Source organism: Malaclemys terrapin, chromosome 20, assembly GCF_027887155.1.
Source record: "Malaclemys terrapin pileata isolate rMalTer1 chromosome 20, rMalTer1.hap1, whole genome shotgun sequence".
NCBI lineage: Eukaryota > Metazoa > Chordata > Testudines > Emydidae > Malaclemys > Malaclemys terrapin.
In genome coordinates, this window is record NC_071524.1 from 10,749,825 (window position 1) to 10,775,790 (window position 25,966).

General features: G+C 49.4%; 1 protein-coding gene across 7 annotated transcripts in view; it reads right to left on the bottom strand.

Moving 5' to 3' along the window:
* Positions 1–16,427: 16,427 nt before the first annotated feature.
* The window catches only part of LOC128826657 (deleted in malignant brain tumors 1 protein-like), a 222,448-nt gene continuing 212,909 nt past the window's right edge, over positions 16,428–25,966 (bottom strand). For 4 of the 7 annotated variants that reach the window (XM_054010066.1, XM_054010069.1, XM_054010064.1 and 1 more), the window contains 2 exons: positions 25,387–25,500; positions 19,257–20,743 (listed from right to left, as the gene is read on the bottom strand). In XM_054010066.1, coding sequence (XP_053866041.1) covers positions 20,613–20,743; positions 25,387–25,500 — 245 coding nt within the window. In that variant the 3' untranslated portion in view covers positions 19,257–20,612. Of the gene's footprint in view, positions 17,824–19,256; positions 20,744–21,199; positions 21,298–21,318; positions 24,906–25,386; positions 25,501–25,966 lie in introns of those variants that run through there. The other 3 variants (XM_054010065.1, XM_054010067.1, XM_054010068.1) reach the window with 3 other exon arrangements.

Genomic DNA, 25,966 nt, shown 5'->3' on the forward strand with positions numbered 1-25,966 from the left:
GGCTTTTTGGGATTTCCCCCCGGACGGGGATTTGGAGTCCAAAAAGCCGGACATGTCCGGGAAAATCCGGACGTATGGTAACCCTAAATCAGGTTCTTAAAAAGAAGGTTTTTAATTAAAGAAAAAGGTAAAAATCATCTCTGTAAAATCAGTATGGAAATTAACCTTACAGGGTAATCAAACTTAAAGAGCTCAGAGGACTCCCCTCTAATCTTAGGTTCAAAGTACAGCAAACAAAGATAAACACTCTAGTAAAAGATACATTTACAAGTTGAGAAAACAAAGTAAAACTAAGACGCCTTGCCTGGCTTTTTACTTACAAGTTTGAAATAGGAGAGACTTGTTTAGAAAGATGGGGAGAACCTGGATTGATGTCTGGTCCCGCTCAGTCCCAAGAGCGAACGAACTCCCAAGCAAAGAGCACAAACAAAAACCTTCGCCCCCCCCAAGATTTGAAAGTATCTTGTCCCCTTATTGGTCCTTTAGGTCAGATACCAGCCAGGTTACCTGAGCTTCTTAACCCTTTACAGGGAAAAGGATTTTGGAGTCTCTGGCCAGGAGGGATTTTATAGTACTGTACACAGGACAGCTGTTACCCTTCCCTTTATAGTTATGATACTATTCAAATTTGAATTTTGGTATTGAGAATTTGGTTGGTTAAAGAGCAGTTGCAATGGGTGAGCAAAGAGCATAGGAGGACCTTGACAAAAAAGCCCTGAAAGATTTGTGTTTAGAAAAGGGAATAAGCTTTAGAAAGAAAGTTACAGATCAAGAACTGAGAGATCTGTTAATGGCCAGTGATCAGGAGGCAGGAGCACAGCCCTTACCTGGTACTACAGAAGCTGAAGAAGCAAACAAACTGCAAGCCTTGAGAGACAGCGTGCAGTTTGAACATGAACAAAAGCTGGCAGAAATTCAAATGATAGAGAAGCAAGCCTTGGCCCAGCTGGAGAAAGAAGCTGAATTGGAAAAAGAAGCTGCTAAAAGAGAAGCAAGAGCTCCTAAGGGGCGTCTGGAGCTGCTGGCTGATGAGGAGAAAGCTCACCAAATGCAACAGGACACGGCCAGACTTCAGCTCCAAGTGAAAAAAAGCAAGGGAAGAACAACTGAAATTGTATCCTCTTGAAAGTCCAGTTTCTAACAATATTGGTATGTTGTATAACTCTGAGCAGTTGTCTGGATGTAACCAAATGTACCCCAACACGGCCACCTTTTATGTAAATGCTGTTACTGTGAGTTCGGTAGAAGGTGACTCCATACATTGTGCCAATGCTCTGTATGGGAGTGGTAATGGAAAATTCATAGAGAGTGTAAAAGTCAATGGTAAAAGCTGTTTAGGGCAAATTATGGCTTCTAACATCACTCTTGTTAAAGCAGACCTTGTCAAAGAGGAAGATTACTTACCAAATCAGAGTGTGAATGTTGTAGTCCTCTATGAGGTGCCTTTAGCCAGAATCCACCTTGAATGGAATGGTACTAAGCATGAAGTTATAGCTGGTGTAAGGAAGTTATTGCCTAAGGATCTTTTGATTAGGAAAAATATTAAAGCTTTGTTCAGTCCATGTAACCAGTCACAGAAAAGGAATGATCTTAAACCTGTGACTATTATGGGAAATGATTTGCCTGGAGAGGGTTTCTCCAAGTGTTTGTCTGAGGAGAAGGGCTGTTTGTCTGTGAATGAAGTTTCTGAATGTCTGTCTAATGTCTAATGTCTCAGAAGTAAAACTGAAATTAGATCAAGCCAAGGGAGAGAAGAACAAGGAGATTTTGAATGAGCCTAGGCAGCCTTGTGAGCTGATGGCTTTATCTAGTCTGCAGCTTGGGAAGGCAAGGATAGTGGAAGATGAGTGTCCCTATACCTTACCTGTTACCTGTGTGGAGAAGTGTGATCATGAAGGAAATGTGCCTGTGTCTGTCGGGGTATTGACTTGCCTATGGAGGAAGCTACCCCAATTTCCAAGCAGTTGTCTGTGAACAGCCCTGTGTGCTGGGACAAGGGAAATAGGATCCCAAGCTGTGTGTCTGGTAAAGGAGAATGTGTCTCCAGCTCTTCTTTGTCTGTGGAGTAGACAGAAGGTATCTTTCAACCTATGATGGTTTAGAATAGTGCAGTTGTCTCAGAGTTGGTTCTCAATTCAACTAAAGCCCAGGAAGGGAATGGTCCTAAGTTTGTGTTTGATAGGGCACTGTAACTAGGTTGCATCCAGATAGTGTCATGGCAAAATCCCAGAGACCAAACAATTCTGGTGCTTGTATTTTGCCTGTTGCTAATATTTGGTTGGAAAAGGATGTAGCAACTCTGTCTGATCAGGGTAATATACTAGCCAGGGCACAAGGAGAGCATAAAGGTGATTTAATTGTGTTACCTACTAATAGTTTGACAACTTGTAGCAAGAAGGAAAAGATTCCTAAACTTGTGTGTGGCAAAGGGAGGGAGAATGCTTCTAACCTTTTATCCAGTGAGTCTGAGTTTGCCTGAAAGGGGATTGTGTAGGAATCTGCCTGATGAGCCAGAGGTGATCCTGGATGTAAGTAAGACCGGAAAGAGTCTGTTGTTGCTCAGGGAAGTGTTCCTTTAAAGCAAGCCCTAGGTGAAGAGGGTAAGGGCAGAATTTCTGTGAGGGGTGAATTGTTGCTTAAAGTTCCTGGGGAAAGGAATCCTCATGGTAATCTGTGCAAGCAGTTTGCTATAGCTGAAGGGTGTGAAAGTAATTTAATCAAGGAAGTTTCAGTTCCTAACAGTCAGAAATTTTCTGTGGTGAATGGCTTCTCTGACTTTCCTTTTGAAAGATCCAATGTGGATAGCTTTGAAAAGCTCTCAGATGGAGTAAAAGCTGTTAAGGAATTTAAACAGCCCTATAACCAAGTTGCTGTGTTTGGCCAGATTGTTGGAAAGACAATGGTGTTGGAATAGGAATGTCTCCATGCTAATTCTTTAAATGAGCAGTCTGTGCTTCAGGGTCTACAGTTAGAAAACACACCTAGCCGGCAAAGGAATTCCTGTGAGTAGGAAGTTTCAGTTTTCAACCTTCTAGGAAAAAGGTGTGGGGGGAAGGAACCCAATCCTGCCGAAGGGAAGAATAAGTGTCCAGCCTTCAAATTGGTAGCAGCTAAGAATCTAAAAACTGGTGAACAAGCTTCTGTCTGTTTGAATGCAGATTACCTGAGTGACTGGGAAAAGAAACACTTGCTAATAGCTGTTAGCAAAGAGAGCACACCCAATCAGCCAGTGAATTCTGTTAAGCAAGAGAGATCAAGGTTTGATCCTTCAGGACAAGGATGTGTACTGTACTGTAGAGGCTTGTAGGGGCTTTGTGCTGGGAGAGAAGCTGAGCCCTGATTAGGGGGCAGGGCTTCTCTGATTAAGGGTCCTATAAAGGTAATCAGCCAGTCATGAAGCAGCACAGGAAACAGAGCTGAAAACAGGGGAGTTTGGGTGGAAGACTAGGAGAACCAAGCAAAGGAACAGACAGGCTAGTGAACGGAGTGTGTGGTGTTATTGTGCCTATTGGGGGTTTGTTTTGCTGTGAGTGGTGGTGTTTTGGTTTGGTTTGCATTTCCCGGACTAACAGGACTTAGGTGAGACGGCTATGACAGATACAGAGGCAGCAGTGGTAGTAACCCAAGCAGTAGAGGACACAATGAAGATGACTGGATGTGGAAGATGCAGTATGTACATGATCCTGGAGGGGGTACCTGAAAAGAGTTTTGTCTGCATGAAATGCTGCCTGATAGAGCTGATGGAAGAAAAGATCTGAGGATTGGAGATGCAGGTGGAAGCTCTGGTTGAGTTTAGAAGGGGGGTTGAGCAGATGATGGAACAAAGACATAAGGAGGCTGAAGGGGAAAGTTCAGACTTGCAGATGGAAGCAGGACCAAAGAACAATGAGGGGAGACTGCTGGTTGAAGAAAATGGATAGTGGAAGCATGTGACTAAGAGAACCAGGCAGAGGAAAAGATGGACTAGTGAAGGAGAAATAAAGCTCATGAACAGGTTTGCAGAGTTGGAAAATGAAGAAGGGGTACCGCAGGTGGTCACTGAAGGTGGGAGGACAAGGAAGAAGAGAAGAGCAGCTAGTCCTATAGGAAAAGGGGAAGAGTCAATGGAGATAACAACACCAAATATGAGCCCCAGGAGGATACAGGATGGGTTGAAAAAGATTACAAGGGAGAATAGGAATCAAGAGGGCTTGCAGCCAGAGGGAACAGGGTATAGACCGGAGAATTGCACCATCACCAGGAAAAGGCAGGTCTACATAATTGGGGACTCCTTACTGAGAAGAATAGACAGGCCTGTAACCAGAGCTGATCCAGAGAACAGAAGAGTGTGCTGTCTACTGGGTGCTAAGATACGGGATGTGGACCTGAGGCTAAAGAGGATCCTAATGGGAGCGGGAAAGAATCCACTGATTGTCCTTCATGTGGGAACAAATGATACAGCTAGATTCTCGCTGGAATGTATCAAGGGAGACTATGCCAGGCTGGGGAAGACGCGTAAGGAAATCGAGGCTCAGGTGATCTTCAGTGGGATTCTGCCTGTTCCTAGAGAAGGGCAACAAAGGTGTGACAAGATTTTGATGATCAATAGATGGCTCAGGCAATGGTGCTATAAGGAGGACTTTGGGATGTATGGCCACTGGGAGGCATTCATGGACAGAGGACTGTTCTCTCGGGATGGACTTCACCTGAGCAGGGAGGGAAATAGACTTCTAGGATGGTGGCTGGCACAACTGATTAAGAGAGCTGTAAACTAGGAATTTGGAGGAGATGGTTGGGAGATGTCCAGGTAATCTCCATGCTGGATTTTAACATTGAGAGGGAAGAAAACGAAGTAAGAAAGGATACAGTCGTGGGTAGGAGAATGGACATAAGAAGGAAGGGTAGTGTAGATGCCAGTCCAATAGGTGATACTGGCAGTAGAATGTCTGTGCCTAATCGGGTAAAGAATGTGAGCAAGGCCAAACAGCAAAAATTAAGATGTTTGTACACTAATGCGAGGAGCCTAGGTAATAAAATGGAGGAACTAGAGCTTCTGGTGCAGGAAGTGAAACCAGATATTATAGGGATAACAGAAACATGGTAGAATAGTAGTCATGACTGGAGTACAGGTATTGAAGGGTATGTGCTGTTTGGAAAGACAGAAATAAAGGTAAAGGCAGTGGAGTAACATTGTATATCAATGATGAGGTAGACTGTAAAGAAATAAGAAGGGATGGAATGGATAAGACAGAGTCTGTCTGGACAAAAATCACATTGGGGAAGAAAGCTACTAGAGCCTTTCCTGGGATAGTGTTTGGAGTATAGACCACCAGGAACTGATTTGGGTATGGATAGAGACCTCTTTAATGTTTTTAATGAAGTAAATACTAATGGGAATTGTGTAATCATGGGAGACTTTAACTTCCCAGATATAGACTGGAGGACAAGTGCTAGTAATAATAATAGGGCTCAGATTTTCTTAGATGCGATAGCTGATGGATTCCTTCACCAAGTAGTTGCTGAACCAACAAGAGGGGATGCCATTTTAGATTTGGTTTTGGTGAGTAGTGAGGACCTCATAGAAAAAATGGTTATAGGGGACAAACTTGGTTCGTGCGATCATGAGCTAATTCAGTTCAAACTGAATGGAAGGATAAACAAAAATAAATCTGCGACTAGGGTTTTTGATTTCAAAAGGGCTAACTTTAAAAAAATGAAGGAAATTAGTTAGGCAAGTGGATTGGACTGAAGAACTAGTGAATCTAAAGGTGGAGGAGGCCTGGAATTACTTCAAGTCAAAATTGCAGAAGCCTGCATCCCAAGAAAGGGGAAAATATTCATAGGCAGGAGTTATAGACCAAGTTGATGAGCAAGCATCTCAGAGAGGTGATTAAGAAAAAGCAGAAAGCCTACAAGGTGTGGAAGATGGGAGGGATCAGCAAGGAAAACTATCTTATTGAGGTCAGAACACGTAGGGATAAAGTGAGAAAGGCTAAAAGCCATGTAGAGTTGGACCTTGCAAAGGGAATTTAAACCAATAGTAAAAGGTTCTATAGCCATATAAATAGGAAGAAAACAAAGGAAGAAGAAGTGGGACAGCTAAACACTGAGGATGGAGTAGAGGTTAAGGATAATCTAAGCATAGCCCAATATCCAAACAAATACTTTGCCTCAGTCTTTAATGAGGAGCTTAAGGATAATGGTAGGATGACAAATGGGAATGAGGATATGGAGGTAGATATTACCACATCAGAGGTAGAAGCCAAACTCAACCAGTTTAATGGGACTAAATCGGGGGACCCAGATAATCTCGATCCAAGAATATTAAAGGAACTGGCACATGAAATTGCAAGCCCATTAGCAAGAATTTTTAATGAATCTGTAAACTCATGTACCGTATGACTGGAGAATTGCTAACATAGTTCCTATTTTTAAGAAAGGGAAAAAACAGTGATCCGGGTAACTACAGTGCTGTTAGTTTGACATCTGTGGTATGCAAGGTCTTGGAAAACATTTTGAAGGAGAAAGTAGTTAAGGAGATTGAGGTTAATGGTAACTGGGACAAAATACAACATGGTTTTACAAAAGGTAGATTGTGCCAAACCAACCCGATCTCCTTCTTTGGGAGACAAAGGAAACACAGTGGATCTAATTTACCCCTATTTCAGTAAGGCAATAGATACAGTTCCACATGGGGAATTACTAGTTAAATTGGAAAAGATGGGGATCAATATGAAAACTGAAAGGTGGATAAGGAACTGGTTAAAGGGGAGACTACAGTGGGTCATACTGAAAGGTGAACATAAGAACATAACATAAGAACGGACGTACCGGGTCAGACCCAAGGTCCATCTAGCCCAGTATCCTGTCTACCAACAGTGGCCAATGCCAGGTGCCCCAGAGGGAGTGAACCTAACAGGCAATGATCAAGTGATCTCTCTCTTGCCATCCATCTCCACCCTCTGACAAACAGAGGCTAGGGACACCATTCCTTACCCATCCTGGCTAATAGCCATTGATGGACTTAACTTCCATGAATTTATCTAGTTCTCTTTTAAACCCTGTTATAGTCCTAGCCTTCACAACCTCCTCAGGTAAGGAGTTCCACAAGTTGACTGTGCGCTTCATGAAGAAGGACTTCCTTTTATTTGTTTTAAACCTGCTGCCTATTAATTTCATTTGGTGACCCCTAGTTCTTGTATTATGGGAATAAGTAAATAACTTTTCCTTATCCACTTTCTCCACATCACTCATGATTTTATATACCTCTATCTTATCCCCCCTTAGTATCCTCTTTTCCAAGCTGAAGAATCCTAGCCTCTTAATCTCTCCTCATATGGGACTAGTTCCAAACCCTTAATCATTTTAGTTGCCCTTCTCTGAACCTTTTCTAGTGCCAGTAGATCTTTTTTGAGATGAGGAGACCACATCTGTACGCGGTATTCGAGATGTGGGCGTACCATCAATTTATATAAGGGCAATAATATATTCTCAGTCTTATTCTCTATCCCCTTTTTAATGATTCCTAACATCCTGTTTGCTTTTTTTGACCACCTCTGCACACTGCGTGGACATCTTCAGAGAACTATCCATGATGACTCCAAGATCTTTTTCCTGACTTGTTGTGGCTAAATTAGCCCCCATCATATTGTATGTATAGTTAGGGTTATTTTTTCCAATGTGCATTACTTTATATTTATCCACATTAAATTTCATTTGCCATTTTGTTGCCCAATCACTTAGTTTTGTGAGATCTTTTTGAAGTTCTTCACAGTCTGCTTTGGTCTTAACTATCTTTAGCAGTTTAGTATCATCTTCAAACTTTGCCACCTCACTGTTTACCCCTTTCTCCAGATCATTTATGAATAAGTTGAATAGGATTGGTCTGAGGACTGACCCTTGGGGAACACCACTAGTTACACCTCTCCATTCTGAGAATTTACCATTAATTCCTACCCTTTGTTCCCTGTCTTTTAACCAGTTCTCAATCCATGAAAAGACCTTCCCTTTTATCCCATGACAGCTTAATTTACGTAAGAGCCTTTGGTGAGGGACCTTGTCAAAGGCTTTCTGGAAATCTAAGTACAATGTGTCCACTGGATCCCCCTTGTTCACATGTTTGTTGACCCCTTCAAAGAACTTAAATAGATTAGTAAGATACGATTTCCCTTTACAGAAACCATGTTGACTATTGCTCAAGAGTTTATTTTTTTCTATGTGCCTGACAATTTTATTCTTAACTATTGTTTCAACTAATTTGCCTGGTACCGATGTTAGACTTACCGGTCTGTAATTGCTGGGATCACCTTTAGAGCCCTTTTAAAATATTGGTGTTACATTAGCTAACTTCCAGTCATTGGGTACAGAAGCCGATTTAGAGGACAGGTTACAAACCTTAGTTAATAGTTCCGCAACTTCACATTTGAGTTCTTTCAGAACGCTTGGGTGAATGCCATCTGGTCCCAGGGACTTGTTAATGTTGACTTTATCAATTAATCCCAAAACCTCCCCTAGTGACACTTCAATCTGTGACAGTTCCTCAGATTTATCACCTACAAAAGCCGGCTCAGGTTTGGGAATCTCCCTAACATCCTCAGCCGTGAAGACTGAAGCAAAGAATACATTTAGTTTCTCTCCAATGACTTTATCGTCTTTAAGTGCTCCTTTTGTATCTCAATTATCAAGGGCTGCCACTGGTTGTTTAGCATGCTTCCTGCTTAGAATAATAGAATCATAGAATATCAGGGTTGGAAGGAACCTCAGGAGGTCATCTAGTCCAATCCCTATGTTCAAAGCAGGACCAATTCCCAACTAAATCATTCCAGCCAGGGCTTTGTCAAGTCGGGCCTTAAAAACCTCTAAGGAAGGAGATTCCACCACCTCCCTAGGTAACCCATTCCAGTGCTTCACTACCCTCCTACTGAAAAAGTTTTTCCTAATATCCAACCTAAACCTCCCCCGCTGCAACTTGAGACCATTGCTCCTTGTTCTGTCATCAGATACCACTGAGAACAGTCTAGATCCATCCTCCTTGGGACCCCCTTTCAGGTAGTTGAAAGCAGCTATCAAATCCCCCCTCATTCTTCTCTTCTGCAGACTAAACAATCCTAGTTCCCTCAGCCTCTCCTCAGAAGTCATGTGCTGCAGCCCCCTAATAATTTTTGTTGCCCTCCGCTGGACTCTTTCCAATTTTTCCACATCCTTCTTGTAGTGTGGGGTCCAAAACTGGACACAGTACTCCAGATGAGGCCTTACCAATGCTAGAGGGGAATGATCACGTCCCTCGATCTTCTGGCAATGCCCCTACTTATACAGCCCAAAATGCCTTTAGCCTTCTTGGCAACAAGGGTACACTGTTAACTCATATCCAGCTTCTCGTCCACTGTAACCCCTAGGTCCTTTCCTGCAGAACTGCTGCCTAGCCATTCGGTCCCTAGTCTGTAACAGTGAATGGGATTCTTCCATCCTAAGTGCAGGACTCTGCACTTGTCCTTGTTGAACCTCATCAGGTTTCTTTTGGCCCAATCCTCTAATTTGTCTAGGTCCCTCTGTATCCGATCCCTACCCTCCAGCGTATCTACCACTCCTCCCACTTTAGCATCATCTGCAAACTTGCTGAGAGTGCAGTCCACGCCATCCTCCAGATCATTAATGAAGATTTTGAACAAAACCGGCCCCAGGACCGACCCTTGGGGCACTCCGCTTGAAACTGGCTGCCAACTAGACATGGAGCTGTTGATCACTACACGTTGAGCCCGATGATCTAGACAGCTTTCTATCCACCTTATAGTCCATTCATCCAGCCCATACTTCTTTAATTTGCTGGCAAGAATACTGTGGGAGACTGTATCAAAAGCTTTGCTAAAGTCAAGGAATAACACATCCACTGTTTTCCCCTCATCCACAGAGCCAGTTATCTCATCATAGAAGGCAATTAGGTTAGTCAGGCATGACTTGCCCTTGGTGAATCCATGCTGACTGTTCCTGATCACTTTCCTCTCCTCTAATTGCTTCAGAATTGATTCCTTGAGGACCTGCTCCATGATTTTTCCAGGGACTGAGGTGAGGCTGACTGGCCTGTAGTTCCCCGGATCCTCCTTCCCTTTTTTAAAGATGGGCACTACATTAGACTTTTTCCAGTCATCCGGGACCTCCCCTGATCGCCATGAGTTTTCAAAGATAATTGCCAATGGCTCTGTGATCACATCCACCAACTCCTTCTGAAGTACTTAAAAAATATTTTGTTATTACCTTTGGAGTTTTGGGCTAGCTGTTCTTCAAACTGCTCTTTGGCTTTTCTTATAACATTCTTGCACTTAATTTGGCAGTGTTTATGCTCCTTTCTATTTGCCTCACTAGGATTTGACTTCCACTTTTTAAAGGAAGTCTTTTTCTCTCTCAGTGCTTCTTTTACATGGTTGTTAAGCCACGGTGGCTCTTTTTCAGTTCTTTTACTGTGTTTCTTAATTTGGGTTATACATTGAAGTTGGGCCTCTATTATGGTGTCTTTAAAAAGCGCCCATGCAGGTTGCAGGGATTTCACTTTAGTCACTGTACCTTTTAACTTCTGTTTAACTAACCCCCTCATTTTTGCATAGTTCCCTGTCAGGCTGGAGAGAGGTTACTAGTGGAAAGCAACAGAGGGTCCTGTGGCACCTTTAAGACTAACAAAAGTATGGGAGCATAAGGTTTCGTGGGTGAATGCCCACTTCATCAGACTCAAGTAATGGAAATTTCCAGAGGCAGGTATAAATCAGTATGGAGATAACGAGGTTAGTTCAATCAGGGAGGGTGAGGTGTTCTGCTAGCAGTTGAGGTGCGCACCTCACCCTCCCTGATTGAACTAACCTCGTTATCTCCATACTGATTTATACCTGCCTCTGGAAATTTCCATTACTTGCGTCTGATGAAGTGGGCATTCACCCACGAAACCTTATGCTCCAATACTTCTGTTAGTCTTAAAGGTGCCACAGGACCCTCTGTTGCTTTTTACAGATTCAGACTAACACAGCTACCCTTCTGTTACGTTACTAGTGGAGTTTCTCAGGGATCGGTTTTGGGACCAATCTTATTTGATCTTTTTTTAATTGACCTTGGCACAAAAAGTGGGAGTGTGCTAATAAAGTTTGTGGATGACACAAAGCTAGGAGGTATTGCCAATACACAGAAGGACCGACCTATCATACAGGAAGATCTGGATGACCTTGAAAAACTGGAGTAATAGTAATAGGATGAAATTTAATAGTGAAAAGTGTGTGGTCATGCATTTAGGGATTAATAACAAGAATTTTAGTTATAAATTGGGGATGCATCAATTGGAAGTATCAGAGGAGGAGAAGGACCTCGGAGTATTGGTTGACCACAGGATGACTATGAGCCGCCAATGTGATATGGCAGTGAAAAAAGCTAATGCGGTCTTCGGATGCATCAGGCGAGGTATTTCCAGTAGAGATAAGGAGGTGTCAGTACTGTTATACAAGGCACTGGTGAGAGCTCATTTGGAATAGTGTGTGCAGTTCTGGTCTCCCATGTTTAAGAAGGATGAATTCAAACTGGAACAGGTACAGAGAAAGGCTACTAGGATGATCCGAGGAATGGACAACGTGTCTTATGAAAGGAGACTCAAAGAACTTTTCTTGTTGATCCTAACCAAAGGAAGGCTGAGGGGAGATATGATTACTCTTTATAAATATATCAGAGGGATAAATACCAGGGAGGGAGCGGAATTATTGAAGCTCAGTACCAATGTGGACACAAGAACAAATAGATATAAACTGGCCATCAGGAAGTTTAGACTTGAAATTAGACCAAGGTTTCCAATCATCAGAGGAGTGAAGTTCTGGAATAGCCTTCCAAGGGGAGCACTGGGGGCAAAAGACATATCTGGCTTCAAGACTAATCTTGATAAGTTTATGGAGGGGATAGTATAATGGGATAGCCTAATTTGGGCAATTAATTGATCTTTGACTATTAGCGGTAAATATGCCCAATGGCCTGTGATGGGATGTTAGATGGGGTGGAATCTGAGGCTACATCTACACTACAGGGGGGGGTCGATTTAAAATACGCAAATTCAGCTACGTGAATAGCGTAGATGAATTCGACGTATCACAGCCGACTTACCCCGCTGTGAGGACGGTGGCAAAATCGACCTCTGCGGCTTCCCGTCGACGGCGCTTACTCCCACCTCCGCTGGTGGAGTAAGAGCGTCGATTCGGGGATCGATTGTCGCATCCCGATGGGACGCGATAAATCAATCCCTGAGAGGTCGATTTCTACCCGCCAATTCAGGCGGGTAGTGTAGACCCAGCCTGAGTTACTACAGAGAATTCTTTCCTGGGTGTGTGGCTGGTGAGTCTTGCCCACATGCTCAAGGTTTATCTGATCGCCATATTTGGGGTTGGGAAGGAATTTTCCTCCAGGGCAGATTGGCAGAGGCCCTGGGGGTTTTTCGCCTTCCTTTGCAGCGTGGGGCATGGGTCACTTGCTGGAGGATTCTTTGCACCTTGAAGTCTTTAAACCATGAATGAGGACTTCAATAGCTCAGACACCGGTTAGAGGTTTATTACAGGAATGGGTGGGTGAGATTCTGTGTCCTGCGTTGTGCAGGAGATCAGACTAGATGATCATAATGGTTCCTTCTGACCTTAGTCTATTAGTCTATGAGAGAACTTACTTTTGCAAAGGGAAGCCACAGGTTAACCCTAAAAGGCCAAACCCCAATGGTATTGGGCCAAAGGTATGGAATAACAAACATGATTGTAAATGCACCCTTGCAATGAATTTGTTGTTATTGCTAATGGTACTTTTTGTAACTAATGTGTTGCTATTACCAAGAACTGTAAAAATTACAATATGCCTAATCTTTTGAAAAATCCCTTGAACATGTTAAAAGGAATACATGAGAACACACTTTATGTTAAAAGGCCTTGTTATACTGATGTTTCACAGTTAATGCTGTAAACAGTATTGGAACTTTCCACAGGGGAAAAGACATTCCAGACCTAATGTGCTGTATGAAAAGGGAAACTGAGGCACACTGCCATATTGCTTTCACAGCTACATGCCAAGATTCCTGTACTATGAACAACATTAATATCTACATTGATTTAATGTTAATTGGGTTCTAAACATTTGCCAGAGCTTGTATAGATAAAGTACACCTCTACCCCGATATAACGCTGTCCTCAGGAGCCAAAAAATCTTACCACATTATAGCTGAAACCACGGTATAGGGAACTTGCTTTGATCCACCGGAGCGCGCAGCCCCGCCCCCCTGGAGCGCTGTTTTACCACGTTATATCCGAATTCGTGTTATATTGGGTCACGTTATATTGGGGTAGAAGTGTAGCTGTTTTCTTTAGCTCTTGGCAAGATCACATGAGACATGCAGGAACTATGCTGGACTATTGTTCTAACCAATGTTCTTACCTTGAGTTTGTACCTTGACTTAAATAAACCATTTCTGTTATACACTGTTACGGCTTCTGACCCAATACTAGCTGTAGGGAGACAGACCCAAAGATGGGAATCTCTTGGGATGCAGTCAGTGATGTTTGTGTCATCCCTTCCTGCATCAATTTTGCATTGGGCGTGTGATGTTATTGACATAATCTGTAACTGTGTAGATCACTTTTGTGACCACTGTTATTTATTATTTAGGGGGAGGGATAGCTCAGTGGTTTGAGCATTGGCCTGCTAAACCCAGGGTTGTGAGTTCAATCCTTGAGGGGGCCACCTGGGGATCTGGGGCAAAATCAGTACTTGGTCCTGCTAGTGAAGGCAGGGGGCTGGACTTGATGACCTTTCAAGGTCCCTTCCAGTTCTAGGAGATAGGATATCTCCATTTGCAGCAAATATTGTATAAAGGTTGCCGTGTAAGGGGTTTATGGAGAGGTTATGGTTTGCTGGTTAAGATTATGCTGTCTATATGTGTGTATCATTTTTGTAGTTGAAGTTATGAATATTGGCTCTATACTGTCTGTATTTCAAACTTGTGCTATGCTTCTGGGTCACACCCCAGACAAGTTGGTGTCAGCTCTGCCTACCCTGCTTTGATGGCTCATTAAGGACCATCGGCTATACAATTCACCCATTGACAGAAGGCAGATACGCCTTGTGACTCAGCAAGGCATGCAGGGACATGCCTATGGACAGAACTCTAAGGGCTTGGCTACACATGCATGTTAGAGTGCACTAAAGCCACACAGTGCACTCTAATTCATTCCCTGTCCACACTGGCAAGGCACGTAGGGTGCTCTGACTCCGCTTCTGGTAATCCACCTCGGCGAGAGGAATAACGTTTCATGTGCTCTCGCTGGAGCACTGCAGCGCCAGTGTGGACGCCCTGGTCTGTTAATGTGCTGTGATTGGCCTCCAGAAATGTCCCACAATGCCTGTTTTAGCCACTCTGGTCATCAGTTTGAACTCTACTGCCCTGCCCTCAGGTGACCAACTGTCAGACCCGCCCTTCAAATTCCCTGGGAATTTTGAAAATCCTTTTCCTGTTTGCTCAGCCAGGCACGGAGTGCTCTCTGCGAATCTTTCCAGGTGACCATGCCTCCATGCGCCAGGCGATCTCCAGTATGGAGCAATGGCGAGGTGCTGGACCTCATCAGTGTTTGGGGGGAGGAAGCTGTCCAGTCCCAGCTGCGCTTCAGCCGTAGGAATTACGATACCTTCGGGCAGATATCAAGGGACATGATGGAAAAGGGCCATGACTGGGATGCCCTGCAGTGCAGGGTTAAAGCGAAGGAGTCGTGGAATGCCTACCACAAAGTGCACGAGGCAAACCACTGCTCCAGTGCTGCCCTCGCAACGTGCCGTTTCTACAAAGAGCTGGACGTGATACTTGGGGGCGACCCCAACTCCACTCCGAGGCCCACCATGGACACTTCAGAACCCAGTCCAACAAGGCAGGAGAAGGATGACGAGGAGGAAAGCGGGAGCTAAGGTGCTGAGGGGGAGGAAGACACCCCGGAATCCCTCAAGGCATGCAGCTAGGAGCTCTTCTCAAGCTAGGAGGAAGGTAGCCCGTCGCGCCGGCCGCTGCTTGCGGAAGGACAAACACCAGAGGAGGTTCCCGGTAAGCAGTTTTTTGCGGGGTGGGGGAGGAAGTTGTTTGGTGCGGGCTTTTGGGGCGAGGAGGGTTAGGGCTGCATGCATGCTTAGATGTGGAATAGGGCATTGATGTGCTCTTTCACATCGCAGTAATTGGCCTCAGTGATATCTTCAAAGGTCTTATCCACAGCTTGGGCAATGTGCTTGTGCAGGTTTACTGGGAGAGTCACTGTGGTCCTTGTCCCAGTCAGGCTAACATGTCTGTGCCACTGTGCCGTGAGAGACGGGGGGACCATTGCTGCACACAGGCAAGCTGCATATGGGCCAGGGCGGAAGCTGCATTGTAGTAGAAGACCCTCCCTTGCTTCCCAGGTCACCCTCAGCAGTGAGATATCGTCCAGGACGAACTCCTGTGGAAAATGTTGGGACAGTGTTCAGTGTAGGTGCCCCCTGAAGCTGTTGGCTCTCCCCAAGGCACAGAAACCTAGAGGACAGTACAGCCATGAAACTATCAGTCCCCCTTTACCCTGTGCTTACTCACCATTCTGAGGCTGCCGTGGGTTACGTTCGCTCACTTTGGGATGGGCAAATTATGCTATTGTGTAGACTGTGCTTGCCCTCCTTCAGTGGAGGGGGGAATCATTGCTCTGTCTGGTGTGAACAACGCTGCCTCTGTTAAGTGTTGCATTTTGCCTTTACAGATGCAACCTTGAGATCTCAGCCATCCGTGTTATCACCGGCCGAGAGACTGCAAAGAATCAGGAAGAGGCCACATAGAAGCAAAGAAGACATTCTGCATGAAGTAATGCAGCAGTCACTTAATGAGAATCTAAAGGTGCAGGAGCGGAGGGAGAGTGAAAGGAGGATCCGCCACCAGAATGAGGAGCACTGGCAGAAAAACACGGTGCTCTGGCAGCAAAGCACGGATAGGCTGATAAGCATCATGGAGCAGCAAGCGGACTCTATTCAGGCGCTCATAGCCATGCATGTGGTGCACTACCATGCTCCCCCCCCCTGCAGCCCTTGTCCCAAAACTCTTTCCCTTGTGCCCTCATGTCACCTCCAACCCACTTTCCCCAACATCCGGGTTCTTACCGCCCCCAGCTGCCTCCAACAGCTGTAGCTTTACCACCCAGCCCCGAAAACTACGACCCTTATCAACTGCACTCAACCCCCATCACCATGCAGTATAGCCAGCCTGAAGTGCAGCACTCATTGCACAGCACTCCAGACAGGAAGGCTGAGTATGATAACAGGACATACGCAAGTCTGTGATTGTACCGTTCCCCACCCCACCCCCTGGCCCTTTCTGTTTCCCAAGCAGTTGTGTTTTTTTCTCAATAAATGAATTTTCTTTTCAATAAATGGATTTTTTGGCTTTGAAAACATACTTTTTAGTTGCATAAAGTAAAAGATACCTTAGCCCAGGAAAGTAACAGACACTGCAAGTCAGCGTCACAAACACAGATTTCTACTAACATTGGAACCTCTGCACTTCACTCTCGTGCAGTGCACCAGACATTACTGGTGGCTTTCAGCCTCAAATTGCTCCCTCAAGGCATCCCTCGTCCTTGCAGCACTGCGCTGGGACCCTCTAATAGCCCTGCTCTCTGGCTGTTCAAATTCAGCCTCCAGGTGTTGAACCTCCGAGTTCCATGCCTGAGTGGAGCTTTCACCCTTCCCTTCACAAATGTTATGGAGGGTACAGTACATGGATATAATTGCGGGGATACTGTCATCGGCCAAGTCCAGCTTCCTATACAGAGAGCACCAGCGGCCCTTTAAATGGCCAAAAGCACACTCCATAGTCATTCTGCACCGGCTCAGCCTGTTGTTGAACCGCTCCTTGCTGCTGTCAAGGCTCCCTCTGTAGGGTTTCATGAACCACAGCATTAAAGGGTAAGCGGGGTCTCCCAGGATCACAATGATCATTTTGACTTCCCCTACGGTGATCTTCTGGTCTGGGAAAAAAGTCCCAGCTTGCAGCTTCCTGAACAGGCCAGCGTTCTGAAAGATGTGTGCATCATGCACCTTTCCGGGCCAGCCTGCGTTAATGTCAATGAAATGCCCACGGTGATCCACAGGCACCTCGAGAACCATAGAGAAATACTCCTTCCAAGTAATGTACTCGGAGGCTAGGTAGGCTGGTGCCAGAATTGGAATATGCCTCCCATCTATTGCCCCTCCACAGTTAGGGAAACCCATTTGTGCAAAGCAAACCACAATGTCTTGCACATTACCCAGAGTCATGGTTCTTATTAGCAGGATGCGATTAATGGCCCTGCAAACTTGCATCAACACGATTCCGATGATAGACTTTCCCACTCCAAACTGGTTAGCAACCGATCGGTAGCTGTCTGGAGTTGCCAGCTTCCAGATTGCAATAGCCTCCCATTTCTTCACAGCTCTCAATCTGGTATCCTTGCGATGCAGGGTTGGGCGAGCTCCTCACACAGTCCCATGAAAGTGGCTTTTCTCCTCCAAAAGTTCTGCAGCCACTGCTTGTCATCCCAGACTTGCATGATGATGTGATCCCACCACTCAGTGCTTGTTTCCCGAGCCCAAAAGCAGCATTCCATGGTGGTGAGCATGTCCGTGAATGCCACAAGCAAACACGTGTCATATGCGTTACACGAGATGACTTCATCGTCGGACTCCTCACTGTCAGTTTGGATCTTAAGGAGTAACTCGACTGCCAAATGTGATGTGCTGGTGAGACTCATCAGCATGTTCCTCAGCAGTTCGATCTCCATTCCCGCAGACCAAAAGGGAAGACAGAGCACACTGCACATAAAACATTGAAAGATGGAGCCAAATGTGGACGAAGCACAGGGATTGCTGGGATGCGAACCAATGCATCATGAGGCACTGGGACAGGACCCAGAATGCCCCGTAAGCCACAGTGCCAGAATGGGAAGAGGTGGTCTGTGGGATAGCTGCCCATAATGCATCACTCCCAATGCCGCTTCAAGCGCTGCAAATGTGGCCACATCAGTGTGCTTGCAGCTGTCAGTGTGGACAGACTGGAGCGCTTTCCCTACTGCACTCTCCAGTTTTGGGCCCCACACTACAAGAAGGATGTGGAAAAATTGGAAAGAGTCCAGCGGAGGGCAACAATAATGATTAGGGGGCTGGAGCACATGACTTATGAGGAGAGGCTGAGGGAACTGGGATTGTTTAGTCTGCAGCAGAGAAGAATGAGGGGGGATTTGATAGCTGCTTTCAACTACCTGAAGGGGGGTTCCAAAGAGGATGGAGCTCGGCTGTTCTCAGTGGTGGCAGATGACAGAACAAGGAGCAATGGTCTCAAGTTGCACTGGGGGAGGTCTAGGTTGGATATTAGGAAACACTATTTCACTAGGAGCGTGGTGAAACACTGGAATGCGTTACCTAGGGAGGTGGTGGAGTCTCCTTCCTTGGAGGTTTTTAAGGTCCGGCAGGTGTTTGGGGGAAGGGGCTGTGTGAGGGCAGGGGCTCTGGGAGAAGAGGTGGTATGAGGGGACGGGCTCTGGGACAAGGAGCAGTGCGAGGGAGGAAGGGGCTCTGCAAGGGCAGGGGTCTGGGGGAAGGGGCTGTGCGAGGGCAGGAGCTCTAGTGGAAGGGGCGGTGCGAGGACAGGGGCTGTGGGAGAAGGGGCTGTGCGAGGGCAGGGGTCTGGGGGAAGGGGCTGGTTGAGGGCAGAAGCTCTGGGAGAAGGGGCGATGCAAGGGCAGGGGTCTGGGAGAAGGGGCTGTGTGAGGGCAGGGGCTCTGGGAGAAGAGACGGTACTATGGCAGGGGCTCTGGGAGAAGGGGCTGTGTGTGGGCATTGGGAGAAGGGGCGGTGTGAGGGCAGGGGCTCTGGGAGAAGGGGCTGTGCGTGGGTAGGGGCTCTGGGAGAAGGGGCGGTGTGAGGGCAGGGGCATGGGGGTGGCCACTGTTCAGTCGCCGGTGGCCCCCTCACTGTTAGGAAGCTTCTGGTGCCCCTGGATCCCACCCACATAGTCTTGGGGAGGGGGAGAGGCTTGCAGGAAAGCGGTGACTAACAGTTGGTGCTGTGTCCCGGGTCTGCGCCAGCCACCCTGCCACCATGACAGGGAGTTTCACTGCCCCCCATCTCAAGAGGGAGGCTGCAGTACCCTCTCCAACATTCCCCTGGGTATCCTTCCCAGTACACACACACCCCTCCAGTACCCCCAAACATCCCCACCAGCACCCCCTAGATCCCCCCCTTTCCCCACAATAGTGTCCTCTTTGGGGGAACCTGAGCTATGGTAACCCTACCTAGCGAGAGGCCAATGGACTTTGGACGTGTCCGCTAAGAAAGTATCTCACAAGTGTTGGCCTCTTGTGGAAAGATGGAAGTATCTAATTTCTAGAGCCCTGCACGCTTGCGGATATCTGCTTTATAGCCACAGATATCCGTGGATCATTTTTGCAGATTGTGGCTTGGATGTGGATACAAATTTTGTATCCATGCAGGGCTCTCTTAATTTCACCCCCCAGGGATGGAAGAGGATGGAGTTGCTGACAGTGCTACATTATCATTATACACACAATTCCATAGAGCTTTAGACTTTAAGGCCAGAAGGGACCATCCTGATCATTTAGGGATGAAATGCACAACAGGGCTCGTGTCTGGACACAGCTGCTGTCCCTGAGTCTAGCTGTGTACTATTATGGCAGGGTGCTGGTGGGAAGGTTAGAGGGGAGCTCTCTGTATCTGTAATCACGGCCCATTCCTTTCCAATAAGCAACACACCATCATGCAGCTGCACTTAGTTCTGCACCTTATCGACATACTAGGAACAATCATGATCATTTACTGGGGACCCGGGCTGGCTGCTGCACAGACTGGTGGGCCTGGTGCCCCGAGCTCAAAGTGCGTTGTGCACAGACAGACAGACGGGGTCTAGCACCCCAAGCTCAAAGTGCGTTGTGCACAGACAGACAGACGGGGTCTAGCACCCCAAGCTCAGAGTGCATTGTGCACAGACAGACAGACGGGGTCTAGCACCCCAAGCTCAAAGTGCGTTGTGCACAGACAGACAGGGCCTGGCTCCCCGAGCTCAGGGGGCATCAGACACAGACAAACAGAGCCTGGCACATTGGGCACAGACAGACAGACAGGGCCTGGCACCCCGAGCTCAGGGGGCATCGGGCACAAACAGACAGCGCCTGGCACATCGGGCACAGACAGACACCCGTGGTCAGTCTCTCCCCATAGCTCATCTGCATGTGGGCTTGTTGCTTTGTGGGGAAGGAACCAGCTGTCCCTGTGGACCTGACAACGGTTCTGCAGGGCACATCACATGCCATCTGCTTGGCTGGGCACAGGCTGCTCAGGGATGGGCATGGGAGCTGCACCAGGGAAAGCTGGGAGGGTGGGATGGAGCAGGGGAGCCTTCCAAGGCAGCTTGGGAGGGTAATGGGGGAGCTGAGACCTCCAGCCAGCAGCCCCAGCCCCCAGATGAGCCCCAGCAGAGTTCCCACAGCCCAGGCAGCTGGCAGCTCTGGGGCTGCTCTGTGCACCATCCCACCGGCCCATGTCTCACTGCAGGCTGAGCCCAGCCCAGCCCAGCTGGCATGCGGCTCTCACAGCACCACGTTTTCCCTCATCAGCTGGGTCATCTCGCTGTTGGGTTCCTCGGGGGGCTCTGGACTTGCTGCTCCATGGGGCTGGGCCGGGGCCCCTGGAGCCCCCAGCTCCTCCAGGTGCACATAGCCTGCAAGCAAGAGGACAGAGTGAAGTGCCCAGGCTAGGGTTGCCAACTTTCTAATTGCACAAAATTGAACACCCTTCCCCGACCCCCTGCCCCGAGGCCCCACACCTGCCCCTTCTCTGAGGCCCCACCCTCCTCCCTCCAGCCCCCCTCCCTTCATCACTTGCTCTCTCCCACCTTCACTCACTTTCACGGGGCTGGGGCAGGGGGTTGGGGTGCGGGTGGGGCTGCGGGGTCTGGGAGGGAGTTAGGGTGCAGGAAGGGGTTTTTGACCTGGGGCGGGGGTTGAGGTGCGAGTGGAGGTGTGGGGTCTGGGAGGGAGTTAGGGTGCAGGAGAGTGTTCCGACCTGGGGCGGGGGGTTGGGGTGTGGGTGCAGGCTCGGGGAGAGAGGTTGCGGGATGGGGTTTTGACCTGGGGCAGGGGGTTCAGGGTGCAGGCTCTGGCCAGGCAGCGCTTACCTCAGGCAGCTCCTGGTTGGCAGCACAGCGGGCTTAAGGCGGGCTCCCTGCCTCTCCTGGCTCCGCGCTAATCCTGGAAGCGGCCGGCATGTTTGGCCCTGAGGCAAAGGCACGTTTGGCCCTGAGGCAAAGGCACAGCCACCAGGGGGCTCTGCACCATGCATGCTGTCCTGCACCAGCAGGCACTGCCCCCACATCTCCCACAGAGCTTGGTTCCTGGCCAATGAGAGCTGCGGAGCTGGCACTGGGGGCAGGAGCAGCATGCGGAGCTTCCCTTATCACCCCTGAGCTTAGGGGTCGCAGGGACATGGGGGCCACTTCCAGGGAGCTGTGCAGATCCAGGGCAGGGAGGGAGCCTGCCTTAGCCCTGGTGCATCACCAATCGGACTTTTAACGGCCTAGTCAGCGGTACTGACCTGTGCCACCCCAGTCCCTTTTCAACCGGGCGTTCCAGTCAAAAAACGGATGCCTGGCAACCCTAGCCACCCCCAGCCCACCCTCACCCAGCATCCCAGGGTGCTTTGTGAATGGGACCCCACTGCCAGGGCAGGGCTGTAGGGACAGGGCACCCACAGGCCAGGACAGTGGGCCTGTGCATGTCAGTTAGAGCAGAGACCCCAGTAGCTCTGAGAGCAGAAGGTTCCCATGCAGGGAGGCAGCGCAGGGCATGGACGGGGCACTGGGCTGCAGCTCAGGGATATTGGGCTCCAGCTGGGGCTGGATTCCTGGGTCAGGATGGCAGGGCAGCCCTTGTCCCAGGCTCCTGCGATTCACCATGACTCTCAGCCAGCCAGTAAAGCAGAAGGTTTATTTAGACGACAGGAACACAGTCCAAGACAGGTCTTGCAGGCACAGACAACAGGACCCCCTCAGTTAGGTCCATCTTGGGGTCCCAGGGCCCCACAGCCCCCATAGGAGGTCAGAGCCCTGTCTCCCTCCCAGCCATTCCACCAGCCAGCTCCTGAAACTTCCTCTTCAGCGACCCCTCCCACAGCCTTTGTTCAGTCTCCTGGGCAAAGGTGTCACCAGGCCTCTAACCCCTTCCTGGATTCTCACGTTACATGCTCAGGTATTCTCCCTCAAGGCCAGTCTCCCATCCCCCAATGCAGACCATCCTAGCCACACTCCCCTGCCTTCCCAGCCAACACTCCCCACTCAGTATTCAAAGACTACATTAAGAACAGTCCCAGTTCATCACATCACTCCCCCTTCGAGACCGAACTGAGTGAAGTCACTTCAGCCAGTGACCTGGGGAAGTTCGAACCTACCCACGTTCCCACGGAACCCCCAACATCCCTCCCATTCCTTGGTGAGAATTACACCAGGCCCTTCCAGTTTCACGCCCCCCTATAGGTCGGGGGTGCTCGATGACACTCGTAGTTCGCATGTGGGAAGGCTTATGCGGCCTGTGCCCTTTTCCCACCCCAATGCCCCTGGGGTTCCAACTGGGCTGGGGTCTTCTCCCAGCGTTCCAGTCTGGAGGTCTGTGATTCGGGTTCTCTTGGTTCAGAGCCCCCCTTTTAACCTTGGCCACCCTCTGGAAAGGCTCCTCTATGATGGGCAAGGGTCCTAAAGCTGTTTTCCCCTTGTCCCAGGCCTTCCTCCCCCTCTGACAGGGGTCACAGGATCGGCCGTACTGTCAGACAGTAATAAAGACCCCAGGCCAATAAAAGTTCCGTAGCAGTCTCTGCTGGGTGCGCCAGGTTCCCTGGTGCCCTGAGAGGGGGATGTCATGGGCCCGGTACAGCAGCTGGTGGCGATACTTTCTGGGGTACCACCAGCTGCCTCCTGATCCCCCCTGGCTCCATTTTCCTTGGGGGAGCCCATTCTCAGTACAGGGACCCCTTCTCCCACAGGAACCTTTTCTGACCACCGCTCCCCATGGTCTGTACCTCACTGAGGTTGGCCAGGTCCCTTATCTTCCGCGAGGAGGGATCTTTCTGTAACTCGGCCCAGAACTCAGCAGCTGGGACAGGGATGGTCACCTGCTCCCTCCTGCTGGCTGGGTCTGAAGCCGCAGCCTCCCTGAGCCGTGTCCCTGGGCATTCCCTCCCCAACAGGTTAGGGTCCTGCGCTTCAGGCAAGGCACCCTTCCTGTTGTCAGGGTGCAGTGCCCCTTGCCGGCTCTGGCTACGGGTCATAACCAGGACACCCTGGGAGTTGCTTGGCCAGTCCTCCAGGTCCCCCCCATTAACACCTCAGTGGGCAAATGGTTGTGCACCCCCACTTCCTTGTGGCCCTCCTTGGACCCCACTTCAGGGGTACCCTTGCCACAGGCACCTTGAATGGGGTCCCGCCCACCTCCATCAGGATTAGATAGGTGTTGGGCATCACCTGATCTCGAGCTACCTCCTCGGGCAGGGCCAGCGTCACCTCAGCGCCCATGTCCCAGTATCCATTGACCTTCCTCCCATCCACCTCCAGGGGAACAAGGCACTCGCTCTGCAGGGAGTGCCCCGCGTCCACCCTGTAAATGGAAAACCTGGTGTCCGGAGCATCCAGCCCCCAAGAGGAGCTGGCCTGGGGTACTCCTCCCTCCTGAGCCGTTGGGAAGCTGTCCGCCCCGCTTGCCTGGGCCGTCTTCCTCTTGTCCAGCTGGGTCTCTATCAAGTTGACCCTCTGTGGGTTCGGTCTGCTCAGTCTGTCCCTGAGCTTGGGGCAGTGGGTCAGTATGTGGCCTCTCTGGCCACAGTGATAGCAGCCCATGTCCCGTGGGTCCCCTCGAGTGGGTCGGATGGACCTGATGCTGGATGTTCCCCTTTGGTGGGGGTTCTCCATATTTCCCTGCTGGGAGGTCCCCTCGTGACTCTCTCGCTGCGTTGTGGTGGGCCTGTTCCTTTGGGACTCCTCTCTGTCATCCCCTGCCCGACTGTTCACAAACTCGTCGGCCAGCTGGCCTGTGTGCTGCCGGTTTTCTGGTTTTTGGTCCATCAATCGTTGCCTCAGGTCGGATGGGCACTGCTCATACAGGTGCTCCAGTACGAACAGGTCAAGCAGGTCTTCTTTAGGTTGGGCCCCAGCTGTCCACTTGCGGGTATACCTCTGCATCCGGTTGGTTAGTTGTAGGTATCTGACCTCACGGGTTTTACGCTGACTCCGGATCCTTTTTCGGTACATCTCAAGAGTCAGCCCAAACTCACGGAGCAGGGCCTTTTTAAACAGTTCGTAGTCCCCTGTCTCCACCCCTTTCAGTCGGCTGTACACCTCCCTGACTGTGGAGTCCAGTGAGGGAATGAGAAATTGGAGCCTGTCTGCAGGGTCAACCTGGAGCAGCTCGCAGGTATTCTGAAAGGCTGTCAAGAAGGTGTCCATGTCCTCCCCCTCCTTACGCTGGGCCAGGAAGCACTTATCAAAGCTCTTTGCAGTCTTGGGTCCCCCCTCACTCACCGCAGCTGGGGCCCCACTGCTCCTCAGCCTGGCCAGTTCCAGCCCATGCTGACGCTGTTTCTCCTTCTCCTCCCGCTGCTTTTCACGTTCTTCCTGCTCATGCTGACGCTGTTTCTCCTCATGCTGACGCTGTTTCTCCTTCTCCTCCCGCTCCTGCTTCAGTTCTTGCTTCCTTAACTCAAGCTCTTCCCGTCTCATCTCCCATTCATATTCCAGCCGCCTCCGTTCCAAGGATGGGGAGCTCCACCAGGACGATCCCCTGCTGGCCGCCAGGGTTGGGTTGCCCTTGGTATTCGCTGGGTTTACCCCAACCCCTCCCCTAGGTATAGGTAGGCAGGGTCTCGGGATGTCCTTGGCAGCAGTCTGACCCCTCCCAGCCATGTCAGGCCTTGGGGCCCACGCTGCATCCGCCGGGCGGCTTCTCTCAGGGACAGGGCTCGGTTCATCCAAGCGATCCCTCTCCTCCAGCTGGGCAATTAGCTTCCTCCCAGCCATTCCACCAGCCAGCTCCTGCCACTCCCTCTCTCCCTGCTTCCCCTCCCCCAACCTTTGTTCAGTGTCCCAGGCAAAGGTGTCACCTGGTCTCTAACCCCTTCCTGGGTTCTCACGTTACATGCTCAGGTATTCTCCCTCAAGGCCAGTCTCCCATCCCCCCAATGCAGACCATCCTAGCCACACTCCCCTGCCTTCCCAGCCAACACTCCCCACTCAGCAGTCAAAGACTACCTTAAGAACAGTCCCAGTTCATCACACGGGGCGCCCTGCCTTGCAGCGCTGTGCTCGGGGTTCAGGGTTCTTACCTTGGGGGTTCCCAGCGGCTCTGTCCCGACGCATCCTCCAGCAGAGCAGGACCGCACAGATCAGCACCACAACAGCACCCAGGCCGAGGAGCACAGAGCAGAGTAGCCCAGGGCCTGGGGAGAGAGCCAGGCAATGAACTGTGCCCCATCTCTGCCCAATAGCCCCTGAGACCGACTCCCTCCCCACCCACAGGCCCCTGCCAAGGCTGACTCCTCCTCTGCCCCATAACCTCTATGGGTGACCATACATCCCGTTTTGTCCAGGACAGTCCCTTTTTTAAGCCCTGTCCCAGCCGTCCTGAATTTTTTGGCAAGCATGGGCATTTGTCAAAAAGTGGGGTGCAGAGGAACATTGGAGGAGCAGGTGGCAATGCCAGCTCCGTGCAGGGGGAGAGGCAGGGGTCGGGTGGGGGGCAGGCAGGGCTTGGGTGAGTAGCGACACCACGCCAGCCTGGCATGAGGGGGCAGGCAGGACTCGGGTGAGTGGCTTGGACCAGCCCTGCACAGTGGGGGGAAGAAGTGCTTGGGCTAGCCCCATGTGGTGTTCCATTTTCTCTTTGGGAAATATGGTCACCCTACC